General features: G+C 50.1%; 1 protein-coding gene across 1 annotated transcript in view; it reads right to left on the bottom strand.

Annotated features, from left to right (window-relative positions):
• LOC130205281 (titin-like) overlaps window positions 1-22038 on the bottom strand; it is a 174640-nt gene that overhangs the window by 45216 nt on the left and 107386 nt on the right. The window contains 39 exon segments of the mRNA XM_056432542.1: window positions 124-426; window positions 561-1148; window positions 1262-1558; window positions 1650-1847; window positions 2478-2582; window positions 3057-3364; window positions 3477-3762; window positions 4042-4329; window positions 4422-4712; window positions 4866-5153; window positions 5263-5568; window positions 5681-5983; window positions 6078-6380; window positions 6552-6839; window positions 6956-7255; window positions 7351-7653; window positions 7764-8063; window positions 8177-8452; window positions 8677-8917; window positions 9385-9548; window positions 9678-9983; window positions 10114-10398; window positions 10539-10859; window positions 10958-13927; window positions 14037-14330; window positions 14657-14956; window positions 15054-15335; window positions 15639-15947; window positions 16071-16373; window positions 16484-16595; window positions 16705-16892; window positions 17384-17665; window positions 17894-18196; window positions 18381-18683; window positions 18772-19053; window positions 19158-19308; window positions 19398-19546; window positions 19626-19940; window positions 20040-20339. Of these exon segments, the coding sequence (XP_056288517.1) occupies window positions 124-426; window positions 561-1148; window positions 1262-1558; window positions 1650-1847; window positions 2478-2582; window positions 3057-3364; window positions 3477-3762; window positions 4042-4329; window positions 4422-4712; window positions 4866-5153; window positions 5263-5568; window positions 5681-5983; window positions 6078-6380; window positions 6552-6839; window positions 6956-7255; window positions 7351-7653; window positions 7764-8063; window positions 8177-8452; window positions 8677-8917; window positions 9385-9548; window positions 9678-9983; window positions 10114-10398; window positions 10539-10859; window positions 10958-13927; window positions 14037-14330; window positions 14657-14956; window positions 15054-15335; window positions 15639-15947; window positions 16071-16373; window positions 16484-16595; window positions 16705-16892; window positions 17384-17665; window positions 17894-18196; window positions 18381-18683; window positions 18772-19053; window positions 19158-19308; window positions 19398-19546; window positions 19626-19940; window positions 20040-20339 (13491 nt within the window).

Raw genomic sequence — 22038 nt, 5'->3', positions numbered from 1 at the left:
GTAAATCTAAACACAGCATTTTATAAAAAATGGTGAATTAATTTAAGCCTCACAGCATCAGAATGAATGTGTGATTGGATTCACGGGTTTGTTTGCCACAGCTGACACACTCTTGTTACTTACAGGCAGCAACTATTGTTCTGACAGGCATAGATGGTTCACTTGGCTCTCCAATTCCAGCTCTGTTCTCAGCAAGAACACGGAACTCGTACTCGATGCCCTCAGTGAGACTGCTGACTTCATAGCTGAGCTCAGTAAGGGATTTCTTGGATGCCCTGACCCATCTCATGCCCTTTTTCTCCTTCTTCTCAACACAGTAACCTATGATGTCACTTCCTCCGTCCTCGACTGGTCTCCTCCAGGTCACGGTGACTGAATGTCCATCGACGTTGCCGACTTCTGGTTTAGATGGGGGACCAGGAGGACCTACAAACAAAATGAGAAGAAACACGTTGATGAGTCTAAGTAGTCTCTATTCTTCTTCCAGAGACATTTTATCTGCATAACAATTCAACACAAATGTAGGATATAAGATGCATTGAGAAACTAACTGCACATACCGAATCTATCAACCATCTTGACTGCCTCAGAGTGAGATGCCTCCCCGGTCCCGTACTGGTTTAGAGCAGAGACTCTGAAGAAGTACTCATCGCCTTGGATGAGTTTGGTAGCGACATAATGACAGTCGATGACCTTCTCCTCCAGGATAGTCCAGAGCAGGCGGCTGGTTTCTCTCTTCTCAATGGTGTAATACTTGATAGGAGAGCCTCCATCCTCGGTGGGAGCTGTCCAGGTAAGAGTCACTTTTTCAGAGGAGACACCACTGGTTTCAATGGGTCCAGGAATTCCAGGAGCATCCAGAACGGTAACGTTGATGGTTTCTTCGCTGACACCGAAGGGATTGCTGGCAGTGATGATGTACTCCCCAGAGTCCTTCCTGCCGGCATACTTGACGGACAGAGTGGAGGAAGTTGCAGTGGTCTCAATGTGCACAAGATCAGAGGCTTTGAAATACTTTCCTCCCTTTGACCAGCACGAGGTTGGTGCAGGTTTTCCTAAAATGCTTGTGGCGGTGATGACAATAGTATCGCCGGCTCGGACGGTCAGACCCTCCTTTACCTGAGCTTCAATAATAATAGTTGGGGCAGCTGTTGGATGAGAGAGGAAAGACTTAATTGATCACGCATTGTGCCGAGATAATCATTGAAGATATATTGAGATGCGAGTGAGACAATATCTCAGTGGTGCTTTTATATCTCACCATATTCATCTGCGCAGATTATAGTGTCTGTCTGCTCGGAGGGTGGGCTGATGGCGCCGGCGGAATTCTTTGCCCTGATTCTGAATTCATATTTACAGCCCTCCTGCAAATCGGTGACAGTGAATGCAGGGTCCACAATGTTCATGCTGTTGGCCTTCACCCAGATCTTAGAGGGCAGGTCGCGCCTCTCCACGATGTAGCCGGTTAGTCTGTGGCCGCCATCGGACTGTGGCTCGGTCCACTGCAGGGTCACGGTGCTCCGCGTGATGCTGATCACATCGGGTTTCCCAGGAGGATCTAATGATACAGATACACATATATTAATGCATTGTTGCACATTTGATAGAATTTGTCATTTGTTGTAACTTGTGGCCACCCGTACACTTACCAATGGGATCCAGGGCCACCTGTGGATCGGTGGGACCACTTGGTCTGCCAGTACCGGCCAGGTTGTTTGCCATGACTCTGAACTCGTACTCCAGACCTTCAGTCAGCCCAGTTACCTTGTGCTCCTTCATCCTCAGAGCAGACGGGCTCGCTCTCTTCCACAACATACTGTTCCTCTCCTTGAACTCAACGTGGTAGCCTGAATGTAGCACCAAGGGGGAAAAACAAAAATCCACATCAAGCTCACATTCACCTCTTAGGCTGATGATGTTGTTTTTAAATTCTCATTAAACCCTGAAAGCGTCCAATGAATCAAATCACACCGAGCAGAACAATATGAAAACCTGTGACAGGAGGTTAAGAAACTGTTCAATCATTTCTTTTAGAGAGATTGCGATGATTGGTTGGGCTACCTGCCTGTCTACCTGCCTGTCTACCTGCCTGCCGACCTTGTCTACTTGTCTGTCTACCTCTATACCTACCTGTCTACCTACTTGTCTATCTGCCTGTCTACCTCCATACCTACTTGTCTACCTACTTGTCTATCTGTCTGTCTACCTCCATATCTACCTGTCTACCTACCTATGCTACTATCTTGACAGCAGCCATGTGAGTTGTTTCAGTAAATAATGGACATGTTGGCTTTGGCAGGAGGCTGTCAGTGTGTTGATGACATGGAGACTTTCTTGTTAGCTTTTGTAACTTTTTTAGCAACAAGATTTTGTTTTTCAGGATTACAATAGCATGTCACAAATCACTGATTAAATGTATGTCAAATAATTTAAGGAAAAAAAACAGACGTTAAGGGAAATGTTCAAGCTGACTGCACCTGTGATGGGAGACCCTCCGGTCTTCCTGGGGTCAGACCAGGCCAGGTAAGCAGAGTTGTGGCGCATGCTCATGATTTGAGGTGGAAGAGGAGCATCAGGAACATCTGGAGGAGACACATCATACAGTTAAGTTCAACACTTAAACTTTGAGCTTTTTACTAGGGCTGTGAAACGATTACAATTTTTAATCAGGTTAATCACAGGCTTCTGTGGATTAATCATGATTAATCACATATATACATTTACAGGGCTCTCAAGACAGGCAAGAGCTCCGAGAAGAGTTGTTGACGGGGGGGGGGGGGTGCAAGTGACTTTTTTTCGTCCCGATGTGCGCCCACACGCGGCATCCGAGCTCTGCGGCGCGCGAAACGGAGATCGGAGTCGTGTTAACGAGACACTAGAGACAGAATGACATGCTGCTGGAGAGACGACCAACAACAGACGGATTGGAAGCTCATTCTGCGCATGCGTTAAATGCGTTAAAAAAACAAAGCTAGTTAAACCTGTAATTTAATAAACTGAGTTAACGAGTTATTTTTCACAGCACTACTTTTTACATATCGGGTTCAGTCACTTACTGAATGGATGTTTAGCAACAAGTGGATCGGACTTGAGTCCCTCTCCAATGCCATACTTGTTCTCAGCACACACTCTGAAGATGTACTCTGTGCCCTCATGGAGACCAGTCACCCTCATGGTGTTGGTCTCCACAGTGGAGCACACAGTCACCCACATGTGGGTGACCGAGTCCCTCTTCTCGAGGATGTAGTTTGTGATCTCTGAGCCACCGTCGTCCTTAGGAGCGACCCACTTCAGCGTAGCACCGTCGGCCGTCACATCTTTGAACTTAATGGGTCCAATAGGAATGCCGGGCTTACCCACCACCCTGAAAGGAGACAAGGGATTGAACTCTTTTTCTACCTCTGTTACTCTGTTTGATATCCACTTATTCTTCATGTGCACTTCTATCCTCCGCCCTTGCACAGTTTGATTCCTACCTAATGAATATAGCGGACTCCTTGCATCCAGCGCTATTCCTCAGGGTGATGGTGTACTTGGAAGCATCACTCCTCTGGCAGTCCCTGATCAGGAGGGTGGTGTTGACTGCAGAAGACTCTGCGCACACTCGACCGCTGTCTGTCAGGTTCCCGTCCTCGTCTCCCTTCTTCCAGGAGACCTTGGGAGTGGGTTTGCCGACGATGGGGATCTTCAGACGGACGATGCTGCCCTCCTTGGCGATGTAGCACATGTTGGGCAGCTCCCTCAGGTCACAGCTGGGAAGAACTGCAGACAGAAGGAGCATTGCACAACTTGACGTTAAAAAGGTTCATGAAACAATATTTAGATCATTAATATCTCATCAAACAACTTTGATTTATGTAAACATATAGAAGAGAAATCCTCCCAATCGACTGGTAGCTGCTAGCCACTGGCTCAGCCATTGCCGTGTTGAGAGCCGCTGGGAGACAATCTCTATGCTCTGAATTAAGAACTGGGAACCTTTTCACAAATTCTCAATCGTTATTTCTCTGTCACTCTGAATGAATATGGATGGTCACTTACTGATCTGGTCTTTGGCGACCACGGTCAGCTCTGTGACGGCACTGTCTCCAGAGTCATTCACAGCCTTGACTCTGTAGTTGTACTCTTTGCCCTCCACCAGGTCCTTGGCGCTGTACTGCATGTTCTTAGACCTCATTAGCTCCTTGTAGTTGTCTTCGCCATTGAGAACCTCCAGCACGTAGCAGATGATGCGGCTGCCACCATCGGTGAGAGGTTTCTTCCAGCTTAGAGTGCAAGAGTACTTGGTAACCAGCAGAGTCTTGAAGTCCATGACAGGCCCAGGCTCCTCTGGAAAAGTACAAATGAGCACAGTGAGTATGAGATTTGCAAGAACAAAAAAACGAGGGAAGCACAAAATCCTCATCCGTCATCAAACCCACCAGATGCTTTGACTGCGTCAGCTGTCTCGGAAGACTCTCCAGCGCCGAGCTCGTTGACCGCCGACACTCTGAAACAGTAAGACCGCCCGGCGTCCAGGTCCGGCACCTTGAACAACGTCTTGGTGCAGTTGGTGGAGATGATGGACCAGGCCTTCCTCTCAGTGTCACGCTTCTCCACGATGTAGTGAGTGACTTCAAAGCCACCGTTGAGCAGAGGGGGGTCCCAGTAGATGGAGGCGCTGTCTTTGTTTGACTCCTTTACCGTGAGGTTGACTGGTGGGCCGGGAGTATCTGGAGAGGTACAACACCACGTCATAACAGTGTCTCATATGGACTGTAACCTGCAACATATTCCTTATTCTGAGTGGCAACCAGTCACCGCAGAGCACAACCACTGATGAATGCATTCACTGAGTGAATGAACAATGCTAGTCCTTCACTCACCAATAACCTTGACGACGATGGTGTACATCTTTATGCCAGCCAAGCACTCCAGGTTTAGAATGTATTTGCCAGCATCATATCTGTTGACGTTCTCCACCACCACCAGGGCATCAGTGTTGGTGTATTTAATGACAACGCCCTGGCGGTCCTTGATGTTGGTGTTCATCTTGGCCCAGGTGCTCTTGGGAATAGGGCTGCCCTTGATGATGGCGTGCAGCCTCATGGTCGCACCGGCGTGCAGCACCAGGCCTTCCTTCAGCTCAGCACTCAGCTCCGCCTCCGGAGGAACTAGAGGAACACACACAGAGTTGTATGAGTGGCCGTGTGAGATAGAGGTCTTATTGTTATCTTATTCCGTTTCTATAAATGCAGTTCAAGAAATGTAAATCATACGTACTGATGATGTTTTTGGCAACGTGCTTGCCGGGTACTTCAACTGGCTCGCCGAAGCCAACCTTGTTGACGGCACTGATGCGACACTGGTACTCGGCCTTGTGAATGAGGTTCTCGATGGTGTAGCTGGTGTCCTGCAGGTTCCTGGGGACGTTGCAGCGGGTCCAGTCTGTGGTGTCGGCCTTCTTGCTTTCCACCAGGTATCCAATGACAGGACTTCCACCATTGTTGGCGGGCGCGGTCCAGGTCAGGCTGATGCTGCTGTTGGTTGTGTCTATCACACCGGGGTTCACAACAGGGCCAGGAGGAGCTGGAAAAGAGCACATTCACACCGGTTAGTTTCCATTCAGAGAATCTTTGATCTCTGTGAGCAAAAATACAAGAACAAACTCTGCAAAGTGTTCTGAGGTTATAGGACTCACTGATAGGATTCTGTGCAGTGGTGGCAGCGGAGGGCAGGCTGGGCTTGCCCACTCCGGCCACGTTGACGGCACTGACTCTAAACTCGTACTCAGCTCCCTCTGTGAGGCCTATGACCTCCAGGCTCCTCTCTGTGATGGGCTTCCTGGTCAGCTTTGTCCAGTTTACCTCCTTGACCTCTTTCTTTTCCAGCACGTAACCCAGGATGGTGGACTTTCCATCATTGGCAGGCTCCTTCCAACTCACTGTCATACGATCTTTGCTCACATTGGTGATCACTGGGACCTCGCAAGGGCCGGGGACAGCTGTAAATAACACCACCGTTTAGGTTTCTAATATTCTTGAGCATCATTGATGTTGTAATGCAGTACCCGGAGAAAATGCTGGTAATGAACTTACTGAATGGGTTCTTGGCGACTACAGGCTTGGTGATGAGGGCGTCTCCGACTCCCCATGTGTTCTCAGCACGGATTCGGAACTGGTACTCACGACCCTCAATCAGTTTCTCCACATTCAACTCGAGGACATCGCCTTTGATCTTGGCGGAGACCTGGGCCCAGTTAGCTCTGTTAGTCTCACGCTTATCCAAAGTGTAGTTGCTGATGGAAGCGCCACCATCCTTCAGAGGAGCCTCCCAGGACATCTTGATGCTGGTGGCAAACACCTCAACGCATTTGGCACTGGCAGGAGGGCCGGGCACATCTGAGGAGACATGGAATAATGCAAGATCACCCAACTGTGCACAACGTGTTGATGGTGAAGCCGTGTGCACATCATGCATTAATTCGAATACAGCTCGTAAATAAAAAATGTAAACTTATATATTGGTTGTGTTTCAACAGACATTTCTAAAGAAAAGATGAAAGCACTCACCCAGGACGTTGACTTGGATTTCGGCGGTCTTGGAGCCGCTTGCGTTTTCGGCCAGGATGATGTAGGTTTCTGTGTGCTCCTTGGTGACTTCCGTCATCTCCAGCTGGAAGTGATTCCTCGTGTGGCTGAGGGTCTGGCCTTCACCTGATTTCAGGTTGTCATCAGCTCTCTTCCATGTCACTCTGGGCATCGGCTTACCGAACACCTCAGCCTCCAGGAGGATTGTGGTTCCGGCTTTCACCTTCAAACCTTTCTGCATCTTAGCGTTGAGCTCCACCCTCGGAGGAACTGTGTTTACAGAGACGAGATGAAGATGTGATAAGACTCCGATTTTTGAGAGAATTTCTAGGTTTTAGATCAAGGTTTATCAGCCTGGTCAGGGCTGTAACATCAAAACCTCTCACCATTCTCGGCGCAGACCAACACGGGATCTGTGGGCTCAGAGGGTTTGCTGATATTGACAGCGGTTTTGGCGATGACTCTAAACTGGTACTGCAGGTCTCTCTCCAGACCAGTTACGGTATACTCCTCTCTTGGGACATTCTGGCTGCTGGTGTTACAGCGTATCCAAGTGTCGCCTGGCACCCGCATGGCCTCAACGTAGTAGCCAATGATCTTGCTCCCACCGTCGTTCTTGGGACGGGTCCAAACCAGAGTGACCGAGCTCTTGGTTACATCCAGGATCTCAGGTTTACCTGGAGTATCTGTAAAACAAAGAATCACATATGCATAAGTCACAGGATTCAATTATAAAATAAAGTATATTACATAGGTGGTGTTGTGGAGGTGACAAACATACCAATAGGTGTTCTAGCCGTGACAAAGTCAGTCTTCTTGCTTGGTTTGCCCTGGCCGGCGCGGTTGATGGCGGACACTCTGAAGATGTATTCCAGGCCCTCGATGAGCCCGGCACATGGGTACTCATTGGTGCGTACGACAGTGTCGTTGGCCTTCACCCACAGAAGACTGTTCCTCTCCTTACGCTCGATGTAGTAGCCCGTGATGGGACTGCCGCCGTCGGTCTCGGGCTTATCCCAGGCAACGAACATACAGTCCTTGTTGGTCTTGTTGACACAGCAGTTGAGAGGCTCACTCGGAACATCTGGGACAAAAAAACAGAATATTATCTCTAATGATGAAACCGGTCCACTTTAGCTCGATGCATACACCTGAGGCTAATCAAGGACCTCACTGTTGACATATGTCACTTACTGAAGGGGAACTTTGCAACCATCCTTTCAGACTGAATAGGCTCCGACACCCCGAAGCGGTTCTCAGCACGGATACGGAACGCATACTCCTTCCCAGGGATGAGCTTCCCAAGCCTGCAACTGGTCTTCTGACCAGAAGAGGTTGCCGACACCCAGTCTCCTCGAGTCACATCACATTTCTCCACCACATAGTTGGTGATGTTGCTGCCTCCGTCCTCTAATGGTTTGTTCCAGGATAGGGAGCAGGCGTCGGCGTCAATGTCGCTGATCTCTACGGGGCCTTCGGGAGCGCCGGGGATGTCTGAAAAGTCGTATTCAAACATGAGGAATCTCCATCAAGTCATTTTGCCTGTAATTTTATCTTCTAACTTGATTTCATTTTCATCCTATTATCCCATTGTGAATAACACTGACCTCGAATGACCATCTTCAGGGTCTCGACCACCTTTGCGGAGCTGTTCTCAGCCACCAGGCTGTATTCTCCGCTGTCAGTTCTGGACACGTCTTTGATGATCAGGACGCAGACGCTGCCAGACTGGTGCACGGCCAGACGGCTGGACGGGACCACCACGTCCTCGCCACGCATCCATTTGCAGGCCGGGGTGGGTTTTCCGGAAACCAGCGCCTCAACTCTGAGCTTGGCTCTGGCTCTGGCGCTCACTGTGTCTGGCATGACGATCTTTGGTTCCACTGCAGGTGTGGATAATTTGACTCATTAGATTGGAGATATTATCGAGGTCAGCTGAGAGCCGCTTTGAGATAATAAGTAGTGCACATATGTAGAGTCAATCCTGTATATCACTTTGCTACCTGCTACTGGTATCACCAGTACGGTAACCAGTAACAATTAAGACATGATCACGAGAAAGAAAAAAACAATGTATTTATTTTATTAATCTGATGTAATGACTTACTCATCTGCTCCTTGATCTCGATTGGCTCCCTGGTCTCAGTGAACGAGCTCTGGCCCATGATGTTCTTAGCAGCCACTCTGAACTTGTACTTCTTGCCCTCCTTCAGGCCGCTGATGCTGATTGTCAAACCTTTCACCGTGGTGTAGGCGTTCCACAGTTCCTTTTCAGGTTCTTCATCCTCATCCTCATCCTCTACCACTGGAGGTGGAGGTGGTGGAGGAGCTTCCTCTCCCTCTGGAACCTGTGGAAAATGGAGGGTTGAAGAGTAGATGTCGTCAATAATATGACAACAACTGAAATTACTCAATTTTATAAGATCATATATATTTGAAAAATGGCAGTGAGGATTGTTTTTTGCTGAACAAAGAGCATAGTCGATTCATCCGTCAAACAGCAACACAATTCCGCAACTATTAATCAACTTGTTACTTTTGGAAGCGATTTCGTTTTGCAAAAGTGCCCAAAATTCACAGAATTATATAGAAATATACCGAAAATAAAAATAATTGACAAAATAAATGTAGGTTAGAAAAGGTATTTCACCTTTTGTAGGTAGTTCATATTTGACCCATCATCAATTCAGTTGAAACAATACAAATACATATGCATTAACATGCGTCCTAACCTAAATGGTTATAGTAAAACAACAAAACACCTGATTTAAAAAAATGTAAAACAACAAATGATTGCAGCAGTCACAAGACAAACCTCCACAGGTGCTGGAGGCTCTGGAGGAGGCTTGACCTCAATGTATTCAATGACATAACCATCAATCTTGGCACCACCATCTCTTGCGGGCTTCACCCAGCCGACTGCGGCACTGTTCTTGGTGATCTCCAGAACTTCAATCTTCTCACAAGGATCGGGCTTGCCTGAAAAAGTGAAACAGACATGGTGTGTTCAAGTAGTTCTAATAACAAATGAAAAAGAAAGAAAGGAAGGCTGTCAACTGAGCGCTTGAGTTCTGGTGTCACATCGTGTGACTACGAGATGATACGTACTGACAGGATCGGAGGCCATGTAGGAAGTGGGTGACACCTTGGGAACTCCAGAGCCGTACTCATTGACCGCCGTGACTCTGAAGTAGTACTCTGTGCCCGGCATGAGACCGCTGACTTTGAAGGGAATCTTATCCTTCTCAACCTCGGCCTTGGCAGTCGCCCACGTCTTGCGGTCGATCTCGCGCTTCTCAACAATGTAGTGAGTGACTTCGCTGCCGCCATCGACCTCTGGAGGATTCCAGACCAGCATGGCGGATGTCTGTTTGATGTCGGTGGCTTCCAGATCCACCACGGGTCCCGGAGTGTCTGTCAGGGAAAAATAGATCATGACATTTTCATTTTGATTCAACTGTTGTATGACTTCAGCACTTTTTGTGATTGTTGACCGCAACTCAGTTGAACCTATATGCATAATAGAAAGAAAACCAGTACTGACCCAGAACCTTAACGTTGACAAACACAGCCTTCTCTCCGGCAGGACTGCGAAGCGTCAGGCAGTATTTGCCGCAGTCATTGCGGGTGCTGTCGGGGATGACCAGGAAAGTCATGGTGTCAATGATGTCGACTTTTCCTCTCCTGACCACGTTGTCAATACCCATCCTCCTCCACGTGACCTGGGGTGGTGGTCTACCCCTGATGGTGGCACATAGTCTGATAGGACAGCCGGCTCTCACCGTCAGACCCTGCTTCAAACTTGCGTCCAAGTCAATCTCTGGTGCCTCTGTTAAACGGAAGAGTGCATGAGTCAGCATTGATTTTGCAATTACAGATCACATATTGATGTTAATCCTTAGTTCCTCCCCGATATTATTGTGTGGGACTATGAACTCATCTAGTAGTAACTTTCAACAAAGTGCTTACCTAGAATCTCCCTGGGGATCACACCCCTCTCCAGGTCACAGGGCAGGCTCATGCCCACCTGGTTCTGAGCTGACACTCTGAACTCGTACACAAGCTCGTTATTCAGACTTGAGACTGTGAAATCGCACACGATCAGCTGAGCTGCCACGTTGCACCTCTTCCAACCGTCGTCTCCTTTCTTGACACTTCCCTGCGCCCTCATCTCTACAACGTAGCCAATGATGGGCGCTCCACCATCTGATACCGGCTTGGTCCAGCCCAGGGTGATGGAGGACTTGGTGCTGTCCAGGACCTTCATGTTGGTAGGAGGTGCAGGAGGCTCTGTAAGAAGACATACAGATGTTGATGACGAATCCCTGGTTTAGCTATATTTCTTGACAAACATGTGAACACAATGACATGTATCATTATTTACATACCAACTGTGTCCTTGGCAGTGATGGCATGTGAAGGCTTGCTCGGGCTTCCATTGCCAATTTCATTGACAGCCTTGACTCTGTACTGGTAGTTATGGAGGGGCAGGAGTCCAGTAACTGTGAAACGTGTAGCAGGGATTGGATCCTTGTTGACAGGCGACCACCTAATGGCATGCTCTTCCCTCTTCTCCAACAGATACCCTGTGATTGGCTTTCCACCATCTCTCTCGGGCTCTGACCATTGCACAGTCATCTCTTCTTTGGCAATCTTGGTGACCTCTGGTGCCTCAGGAGCATCAGGTACACTGAACTGGGTGCCCGCAACCATCGATTCACTCTCCACTGCAGGGCCAGGACCCATCTTATTCTCAGCACGAACTCTGAAGACATACTCATTGCCCTCAGTGAGACGGGTGACGTTCGCTTTATTGGTGATGACAGCATTGGAGTGGACCGACCAGACTCCCCTCTTGGTCTCACATTTCTCAATGATGTAGTTGTAGATATCGCAGCCACCATTATCCTCGGGCACTTCCCATGCCAAATGGCATCTGTCGAAGGTTATACCAGACACCTTGAGGTCGCTGATGGGGCCTGGTCTATCCAGTACTTTGAGCTTAGCATGAGCAGAGCTGGTTCCTGCACTGTTTGAGGCGGTTACAACATATTTACCAGTGTCAGTGCGCCTGGCGCCGGTGATCATCAGCTTTGAAAAGTCAACACCGGTGTCGACCTGATGCCTGGGGCCCTTCCTTATCTCCTTTGTGCTCTCATCTCTGGTCCATTTGACATCAGGCTGGGGTTTGCCCTTGACTCTTGCCTCAATAGGAATGGAGTCTCCTGCCTTGACCACGATCGTTCCATCCAGTGTAATCTTGACTTCAGGCTCCACTATCTGTTCCTTAACCAGGACTTCAGGTGTGGTCACCCAGTTGCTCTCGCCTCCCTCATTCTTTGTCTGAACTCTGAATTGATAGATCTGGTTTTCGATGCACCTGTCAGCCATGAAGTAAGTCTCCTTGATAGCACCCTTATGAAGCCTCTCCCACTCCTCAGCCTCTTTTGGTTTCTTCTCAACATGATAAGCCAGGTTACGACTACCTCCATCATAGTCTGGTTTCCTCCACTTGAGGAAGCAGAAGGTCTTGCCGATCTCAAAAATGTTGAAGTCAATAGGTTCACCAGGCTTCTCAATGGGATCAACTGCTAGCACTGGGTTCTTGGTCTCAGTAGCTGGACCAGCACCAATCTTGTTCTCTGCGCTGACACGGAAGAAGTACTCACAGCCTTCAGTAAGAGGGGCCTTTATTAAGCGCTTGGTGCAGTCATTGGATACCACAGTCCATGCTCTCTGGCTGGGCTGACGGCACTCAATAAGGTACTGGTTGATCTCAGTGCCTCCATTGTCTTCAGGGTTCTCCCAGGAAACCATGCAGGAGTTCTTGGTCATATATGCCACTCTCAGGTTCTGGCAAGGCCCTGGTGTGTCCAGGACATTTACAATAATGGTGGCTTGTGCCTGTCCACTACTGTTCTTGGCATTGATGGCATATTTACCGTAGTCTGACCTGACTGCATCGGTGATGACCAGTTCACAGAGAGGGTAGTTGTTGTTCATATCAATGCGCTTGTCCCGGGATATAGCTCTGGCATCCTTGGTCCATGTGATCTCTGGGTCTGGTCTGCCTTTCACCCTTGTGATCAAACTTATAATCTGTCCTGCCCTCACAGTCAGAGAGTCGCGGCAGGATGCGTCGACAACAACCTCAGGGGGCACCAAGATGTCCTTTGCTAAGACAGGCTCGGCCAGGTCCCTGGGTTCACTATCTCCAACCTTGTTAGTGGCTCTGATGCGAATCCTGTACTCCATTCCTTCAATGAGGCCTCTCACTCTGTAGGCACACATCGTGATAAGGTCCTTGTTGATTCTTTCATACTGGGCGGATCCTGACTTTTGAACCTCAACAATATAACCCAGAATAGGACTGCCTCCGTCCCTTGTAGGCTTGGTCCAACAGATGTCAGCATAAGACTTGCTCCAGTCTTTCAGTTTCAGATTGGCAGGGGGTCCGGGTTTTGTGATGGCACGAGTGGCTTTGATGGAGTCAGAGGTAGCAGAAGGCTCGCTGATACCAGCAACATTCTCAGCAAATACTCTGAATTCATAGCTGTTTCCTTCAAACAGACCTGAGACTCTGTATCTGAGGTCCAGCACGGGAGTTTTGTTGACTCTAATCCACTTTCCTGTCATTTCTCTGCGTTCTATCACATATCCACTGATGGGGCTGCCTCCATCATAGTCCGGCACGGTCCAATCCACTGTCACAGCATTCTCAGTGATATCAGAGCACTCTGGCAGGCCTGGCGGACCAGGCGGGTTAAACATGTGCTTGGCAATTGTGGGGGGACTCTCAAGCGGTGCGCCGATGCCAATCTTGTTCTCTGCACGGACGCGGACGATGTACTCACGGCCCTTCTCGAGCCTTGACACCTTGGCTTTGGTGCTGGTGCCGCTGGAGCTAACGACCGACCAGGGCTCCCATGACTTCTTCACATCCTTCTTTTCCACCACGTAGCTGTTGATGGGTGTGCCTCCATCATCCTTGGGTGGCCTCCATTGGATTATCATGTAATCAGGGGTAACCTCCAATATATTGATGGGTCCAATGGGTGGCCCTGGAATATCCAGCACTGTGACATGGAGGGCAACAGTCTTGCTGCCTGCAGGGTTGGCCACAGTGAGGATGTACTCTCCAGTGTCTCCTCTCTGGCTCTCAGGGATACTGAGGGTGGTAGAGGATCCAGCCGTCTCAATGTGATGGCGGCCCTCAGATGTGATTTCCTTGCCATCGGTCACCCATCTGGCACTGGGATTGGGAATGCCTGTCATCTTGGCTGGAAGGACAATGGCAGCACCAGCTTTCACAGTAAGACCCTCAATAAGCTTCACATCAACTTCAATAGTTGGTGGCACTGAAAGAGAACAAAGCAATAACAATATGATGATGTTTTCAGGCCTTTGAATGAGAACAGAAACAGCATTTGCAATGAGAAATAACTCCAGAAGAATAATGTTTCCTACTTTTCTTTTCCTGACAGGTGACCGGGACGCTGGTGTCAGGACGGCTCACGCCGATGGCGTTCTGAGCCTTGACCCTGAAGCGGTAGGTCTTGCCCTCCACTAGACCGGTGACGTGGGCATGGTTGTTGCTGACAGTCTTAAATGTGACCCAGTCAGTCTGTCCCTCTTCCTGGTGCTCTACAATGAAGCCAGTGATTTCACTTCCACCGGTGCGGTTGGGCCATTCCCATTCTAACCACACCTCTGTCTTTTCTGCATCAGTGTGGTGCAGGTTTTTGGGTGGGCCAGGAGGATCTAAAACATATCCAGGATAGAACAATGTATTGCTAATTATTGATCGTTTTACTTTTAGAGGTGAGATAGAACTATCTCGGACACGCAGAGTCATTCTTACTGCTCCCAGATTGTTAGTTAGTGTTCTTGTTTTGTTGTTAGAAATGTGTTTCATGAGAAAGTAGAACGAAAACAATGTACCCAAGTTATTTGGAAGTGTAGTACAGAATGGCAGTGTGTATAGCCTACAAGAGTGAAGCCTTCAAGATTTGGAAGCTCCACAAATTACACAACATCTTGAGAAATATATATTTTTAACGCAAAATATAGTGATAACTTTTACTCACAGAGAGGATCGAGAGCCTTAATGGGTATCCTGGTGACCACGAAGTCGCTCCTGCCAAACTGGTTCTCAGCAGCCACCCTGAACAGGTACTGGATTCCTTCCATCAAGTACATGGCCATCAGACTTAGCTTCTTATTGGATGCCGCGACGGGGACCCAATGCTCGGCGGCCACATCCTTCTTATGCACGACGTAGTGGGAGATGACGGCACCGCCGTTGTCCTCGGGAACCTTCCATGTCAGGTAGGCCGACTCACTGGTCACCTCAGAGATCAGCAGGTCTCTGGGAGGAGACGGCTTGTCTGGGGGAAAACAAGGTCAAATTGAAGCTTTTCTAATTGTTTCTTATATTCAAGAGTGATAACATTTCACATGTGTGTCGGTGGACGTTTCACTTACTCAGAACAAGTACAGCAACGGTTGCCGATTTCTTTCCAGCGGCATTCTCCACAGTGATGGTGTAGTTGCCGGAGTCCGCCCGGAGGCTCTTGGGGATGAAGACTTTGCTGCTGCTGGCGGTGACAGCGACGGTGACGTGAGTAGGAACGTCACCGTCGTCCTTCTTCCAGCTGACGGTGGGCGTCGGCACACCCTTGATGGTGGCGCTCAGGGTGATGTCAGTGCCCAGCATGGCCAGGTGGTCCCGTGCCATGTTGGCGTCCAGAAGCAACTCTGGCTCCTCTGTGAGGGGGAAACGATTACTTTCGTAAAAGTGCTATAGTAGATTACATTGTTACATTACATTTGGCTAACACTTTTATCCAAAGGGATTTACACTCATACACCGTAGACACGGAGCTATTCAGGGTTAAGTATCTTGCTCAAGGACACATCAACTAGGACTAGCACATCCGGGGATTGAACCGCCGATCCCCTGATTGACCCACAGTCGCCCTATGTAAGTATGTAAATAAGTGTGTTCAGAACATTTCTTTGTCACGCTATAGAGAAGTAACGAGGAGACGGTTTAAATGAATCTCGTACCCAGTCTGTCGTGGACTTTGATGGTCTGCTTCACATATGCAGGTTCAGATTTGCCGGCGGCATTGACGGTGAAGATCCTGAAGTTGTACTCCTGTCCATCCTCCAGGCCTGTTGCTACGTAGTGGAGGTCTGGGCACTGCTCCGGGGTCTCGTTGGCCGGACTCCACTCCACAGTACCGGGCTTCTGGTACTCAACGAGGTAGCCAAAGATCCGGCCCTTCCCGTCATGACGGGGCAACTTCCACTTCAGGCTGACGGAGTCCTTGGTCTTATCGTAGGCCTCAGGGGTCACGGGAGGGCTCGGCGGCACTGGAGAACAGAAACTATAAATAAATGGGCCAAAAGCTTTGGGAGAAAACCTAGACACAAGGGTTGTGTTAAGACTCATTCAAATGTTGTTTTAGTTTCGTATTGGATTTGCATTGCGCTGACCAATGGGGTCTTTGGCCAGGATGGGTTTGGAGGGCACACTGGCGTCTCCGGTTCCCAGCTCGTTCTCAGCCATGACCCTGAACTCGTACTGACAGCCCTCCACCAGGTCCTGGACTCGGTACTGAGTGGCCGGGTACAGCGGGTCTCTGGTGGCTCTGGACCACCTCTTTGCAGTGGGCTCCTTCTTCTCAATGACATAGTTGATGATGGGCTTCCCGCCGTCGCGAGGCCGGTTCCACAGCACCAGGGCGTTGGTGGCGTACACCTCCCGCACTGTTGGCATCTCAGGGGCCTCGGGAACTCCTGCAGGGGGAAGAGGCACTGGGTTATCAGGGCTCGACGCAGGCTCCGCTGAAGAGAACTGAAACGTAAAAAAAGAAAAGGTGTGTGCGAAGGGTTGGAGCAGAGCGTACTGTAGAGATCTTTGGCTCTCATCTCCTCGGACTCCAGAGGGTCACTGATACCGTACATGTTCTCAGCAAAGATCCTCATAATATACTCCCTGCCCTCCGTTAGCTTGGGGATCTGAAAGAAATACATGACATGGAAACAGTTCTGAATTTCAGCAAACCCCCACAACTGGGAGAATCAGATCTTTTTAGGTCAACTACACATTTTTGGACCATCTAGACACCTTGCATATGGTCTTGGTGGAGGCAGACGTCACCGTGGTCCAGGCTTCTCTGTTGGTGTCTCTCTGCTCGATGATGTAGTTGGACACGTCAACGCCACCGGTGTCCAGAGGAGCTTTCCAGGAGATGACCATGTACTCCCTGTGCACCTCCTCAAACACCACTGGGCCAACAGGAGGAGTTGGACGGTCTGCAGGGACGAAAGAAACATCGTCAGTGTGAGAGAAATCTCCAGATAAGGACTCTTTAATGTCAGAACAAAGAAATGTTCTACTTTATACCCCTTTAATTGTGTTTCTGCATCTTCACCTCTTCACCTCTATCACTGGTTTGTATCTTTATCGCTTCCATGTTTTAGAGAAACTTGTGTTTATATTTCTCAGTGCACAATATCAATTAAAGTGTTATTTTGGTAGAGACACTAAAACTCAGGTATCCTCTCAACACAGGTTAAAATATCTAACAACTCTCTTACTGCTGCCATCAGAGCCGGGCCAGAAACTCAAGTAATCAGCACAAGTTGAACGCTTTGCAAATGAAGCCTCCAGTTCTCCACTCTGTGAGTTGACCCCTTGTATTGGGCCTTCTAATTAAAAGATGTAGATGCTGCATCATTACTTTTTACCAATGATACCAATGATTTCAGAAGCTTCAATTGTCTCTAGAGTTCCGTCGACATACCGACAACCGTGATGTTGCAGACCCCCTTCCTGGACCCGGTGCTGTTCTCCACCACCACCACGTATCGGCCGCTGTGCTCGCGCTTGGCCTTCATCAGGCCGAGCGACATGGTGGTCAGCGTGTTCTTGAACATGATGTGTTTGTCGGCCTTCAGCTCGTCGTCGTCTCGGTACCACACGATGGAGGGCGGGGGTTTGCCGGTGTAGCGGCCCTGCAGCAGGCAGCTCTCGCCAACGCGGACGATGACCTTATCGCGGAAGTCCAGCTCGATGGTCGGCGGCTCTGAAAGATGAGAAGACGAGGACAAAGTCAGATGAAGTGGTGACACTCCCTCTTCTATTCATCTAGATCAATGATGTCGTCTTGCATTTAGATGAAGATGCTGGTTTATTCCGATCAGTTTGTTTTCCAGAACTACAAATACTTCAGGTCTCTAAGTTTAATTTCATAGATATCTAACAGAAATGAACTCAAACCAATTGCAGCCAATCAATCTGAGTTGGTCCTCACCCAGTTCGTCCTTGCAGGTGATTGGTTTGGTGGAGAACGACGGCTTGCTGGGTCCCACTTCGTTGACGGCGATGACCCTGAGCTCGTAGGTGTCTCCCTCCCTCAGGCCGTCGTAGGTGTACTTCCTCTCCATCAGCTTCTCCTTGGTAACTCTGGTGAACTTGTCTTTGCCGATCATACGCGACTCCAGGATGTACATGGTGATCTCTGAGCCGCCGTCAAACTTGGGCGCCTTCCAGGTGACGCTGATCATATCCTTGGTGATCTTGGTGACCTCGAGCTCCTCTGGGCGGTCAGGCACACCTGAGAGGAACACAACACACACTTTATATCTGAAGATGGTTCAGATAAAACAGAAAAATTGTGGAAAATGTGACTTTTGCTCTTGTGTTAAAAATGTTTTTTAACATATCTTTTTGATTTAGAAACACTTTATTCATCCATCTTTTTGACCACTGGTCACCATTATTTAAGTCACTGAACTCACTGATTTTCTCCTTGGCGAGGAGCTCGGCGGCGGTCTCCATGAAGGGTCCGAGGCCGATGGCGTTCTCGGCGGCCACTCTGAAGAAGTAGGACTTCCCGACGGTGAGGCCGTGAGCCACGGCGTTCTGCCTGCTGGCGGTGAAGGACAGCGAGGTCCAGGCCTTGCGCTCGGTCTCGCGCTTCTCCACGACGTAGTTGCTGATGGGAGAGCCGCCGTCGTTCTCGGGGAAGTACCAGTTGAGCTTGCAGGAGTCGGAGGTCAGGTTCTCCGCTGTGAAGGGGATGCCGACGGCCCCGGGGACGTCTGAGGGGGGAGGACACAAAGCGGTTCTACTTCAACAACGGAGAGTCCGAAGACACAGTCTCTTTTTGACATGAAAACAGTGTTTTACCCAAAACTTCCACGGTGATGTTCTTGGTCTTCTCCCCTCCGGCGTTCTTGGCGGTCAGCGTGTAGACGCCGAGGTGCTTCCTGCTGCAGGGTTTGATGACCAGAGACGAGCTGATGCCCGTCGTCTCCACTTTGGCGTCGGCGGGCAACGCGGCTCCGTCTCTGCTCCAGGTGACCTCGGGGGTCGGCTGGCCCGACACGTAGGCGATGATACGGATAACGCCGCCGGCGTGGACCACCATGCGCTCCTTCACGGAGGCGTCCAGATCCACCTCGGGGGCGACTGTTGGGAAGAAAGTCCACTTTACTGCTTGTTCCAACTAAAACTGGTTGACTCCGTCCATGAAGGAGCCGTCGTGGATGTGAACGAGTCTCAGACCGACTCACTGTTTCTGTCGTTGACCTCGAGCACCTCCGGGACTTCTCCTGGCTCGCCGTTACCAGCAGCGTTGAACGCAGTCACCCTGAACTTGTATTTGCCGCCAGTCTTCAGACCGGCGATCACAAGTCGGGTGCCACGGATTTCTGTTTCCTTGGCCTGAAAAACACAAACATGGAGTTTCTGACATTGTTCTTTCTCTAAAACCAAGAACCTGAAGTTCAATAAGGATTTAAAGATGAGGTCACCTTGACCCAGGCCTCGGTGCCCTCCTCCTTGTACTCCACCCAGTACCCGATGATCTTGGAGCCTCCGTCCTTAAGAGGAGGGATCCACACCAGGTCCACAGTAGACCTGGTCCAATCAGAAACCTTCGGGGTCGGAGGAGAGGGCGGGGCTACGGGAGGAGACAGACAGTTAACATCCCACTCTGTGTTTTTAAACATCGACTTCAGATTTCAGATGGGGACTCTTACAGATGGGGTCTCTGGCGAAGACGGGGTCCGTGGGGGGGCTGGTGGGTCCGGGTCCTGCGGCATTGATGGCGCACACCCTGAACATGTAGTGTGAGCCCTCAATGAGTCCGCTGACCACGAAGGACTCGGCCATGTCCGTGGGCCGGATGGGGTCTCGGCTGACGCGGGTCCAGCGCTTGCCCGCCGTCTCTTTGCGCTCCAGCCAGAAGCCGGTGACCGGCGTGCCGCCGTCGTCCTCGGGCTCCTCCCAGCTGACGGTCATGGAGTCCATGGTGATGCCGCTGACCGTCGGCTTCTCGCACTGACCGGGGACGCCTGCAGGAAGGGTCGAAAGGTCAGCGATCAGTTATCTCTCACGGAATACGTCCTGAATATGCCGGATTGGCAAAAATCCGATGCATCCGGTGAACTCACTGTAGCGGTTTCTGGCGACCTCGGGTTCGCTGTCCAGCGGCTCTCCCACGCCGTACTTGTTCTGGGCCATGATGCGGAACACGTACTCGTGTCCCGCCATCAGGCTCTCCACCGTCCAGATGCGGTCTTTGGGCTCGCTGGTGACGATGACCCAGGTCTTCCGGTTGGCCACGCGCCGCCAGATCACATAGTTGGTGATTTTGGAGCCGCCGTCGTCCGTCGGCGGCAGCCAGGACAGCGTGATCCTCTCGGCGCCGATCTCCTCGAACTTGATGGGAGCGGAGGGAGGACCGGGCCGGCCTGAAACAACACGGTCATCTCTGGGTTTAGACTTCTACTAACTCTGTTCATTAACAGAATGGATTACAATATAACACATGCCAATTAATAGTTAATCAAATCTTTACACGTATCCTTCTAATTTAACAGTTTCAGCGACATTCAGGCTGATAAAGGATCAAAACAGTTTATATTTTTACTCTAAAATAATCAACAACAAAAAAATAATCATCAATAAAAATATGATAACTTTTATGACATGTATTGGATCACAGGTGAGTCGGGGTCAGTGTATCGTCACAGGTGAGTCGGGGTCAGTGTATCGTCACAGGTGAGTCGGGGTCAGTGTATTGGATCACAGGTGAGTCGGGGTCAGTGTATCGTCACAGGTGAGTCGGGGTCAGTGTATTGGGTCACAGGTGAGTCGGGGTCAGTGTATTGGGTCACAGGTGAGTCGGGTCAGTGTATTGGTCACAGGTGAGTCGGGGTCAGTGTATTGGTCACAGGTGAGTCGGGTCAGTGTATTGGGTCCCAGGTGAGTCGGGGTCAGTGTATTGGTCCCAGGTGAGTCGGGTCAGTGTATTGGTCCCAGGTGAGTCGGGTCAGTGTATTGGGTCACAGGTGAGTCGGGGTCAGTGTATTGGTCACAGGTGAGTCGGGTCAGTGTATTGGTCACAGGTGAGTCGGGGTCAGTGTATTGGTCACAGGTGAGTCGGGTCAGTGTATTGGGTCCCAGGTGAGTCGGGGTCAGTGTATTGGTCCCAGGTGAGTCGGGGTCAGTGTATTGGTCACAGGTGAGTCGGGTCAGTGTATTGGTCACAGGTGAGTCGGGTCAGTGTATTGGTCCCAGGTGAGTCGGGTCAGTGGATCGGTCCCAGGTGAGTCGGGTCAGTGGATTGGTCACAGGTGAGTCGGGGTCAGTGTATTGGTCCCAGGTGAGTCGGGGTCAGTGTATTGGTCACAGGTGAGTCGGGGTCAGTGTATTGGTCACAGGTGAGTCGGGGTCAGTGTATTGGGTCACAGGTGAGTCGGGGTCAGTGTATTGGTCACAGGTGAGTCGGGGTCAGTGTATTGGTCACAGGTGAGTCGGGGTCAGTGTATTGGTCACAGGTGAGTCAGGTCAGTGTATTGGTCCCAGGTGAGTCGGGTCAGTGTATTGGTCACAGGTGAGTCGGGGTCAGTGTATTGGGTCACAGGTGAGTCGGGGTCAGTGTATTGGTCACAGGTGAGTCGGGGTCAGTGTATTGGTCACAGGTGAGTCGGGGTCAGTGTATTGGGTCACAGGTGAGTCGGGGTCAGTGTATTGGTCACAGGTGAGTCGGGGTCAGTGTATTGGGTCACAGGTGAGTCGGGGTCAGTGTATTGGTCACAGGTGAGTCAGGTCAGTGTATTGGTCACAGGTGAGTCGGGGTCAGTGTATTGGTCACAGGTGAGTCGGGTCAGTGTATTGGTCCCAGGTGAGTCAGGTCAGTGTATTGGGTCACAGGTGAGTCAGGGTCAGTGTATTGGTCACAGGTGAGTCAGGTCAGTGTATTGGTCACAGGTGAGTCAGGTCAGTGTATTGGTCACAGGTGAGTCGGGGTCAGTGTATTGGTCACAGGTGAGTCAGGTCAGTGTATTGGGTCACAGGTGAGTCGGGTCAGTGTATTGGTCACAGGTGAGTCGGGGTCAGTGTATTGGTCCCAGGTGAGTCGGGGTCAGTGTATTGGGTCCCAGGTGA

The sequence above is a fragment of the Pseudoliparis swirei genome, chromosome 2 (genome assembly GCF_029220125.1).
Source record: "Pseudoliparis swirei isolate HS2019 ecotype Mariana Trench chromosome 2, NWPU_hadal_v1, whole genome shotgun sequence".
In the NCBI taxonomy this organism is placed as follows: domain Eukaryota; kingdom Metazoa; phylum Chordata; class Actinopteri; order Perciformes; family Liparidae; genus Pseudoliparis; species Pseudoliparis swirei.
Note: the sequence above shows the minus strand (reverse complement) of the source record. Positions and strands in the feature narration are given on the sequence as shown.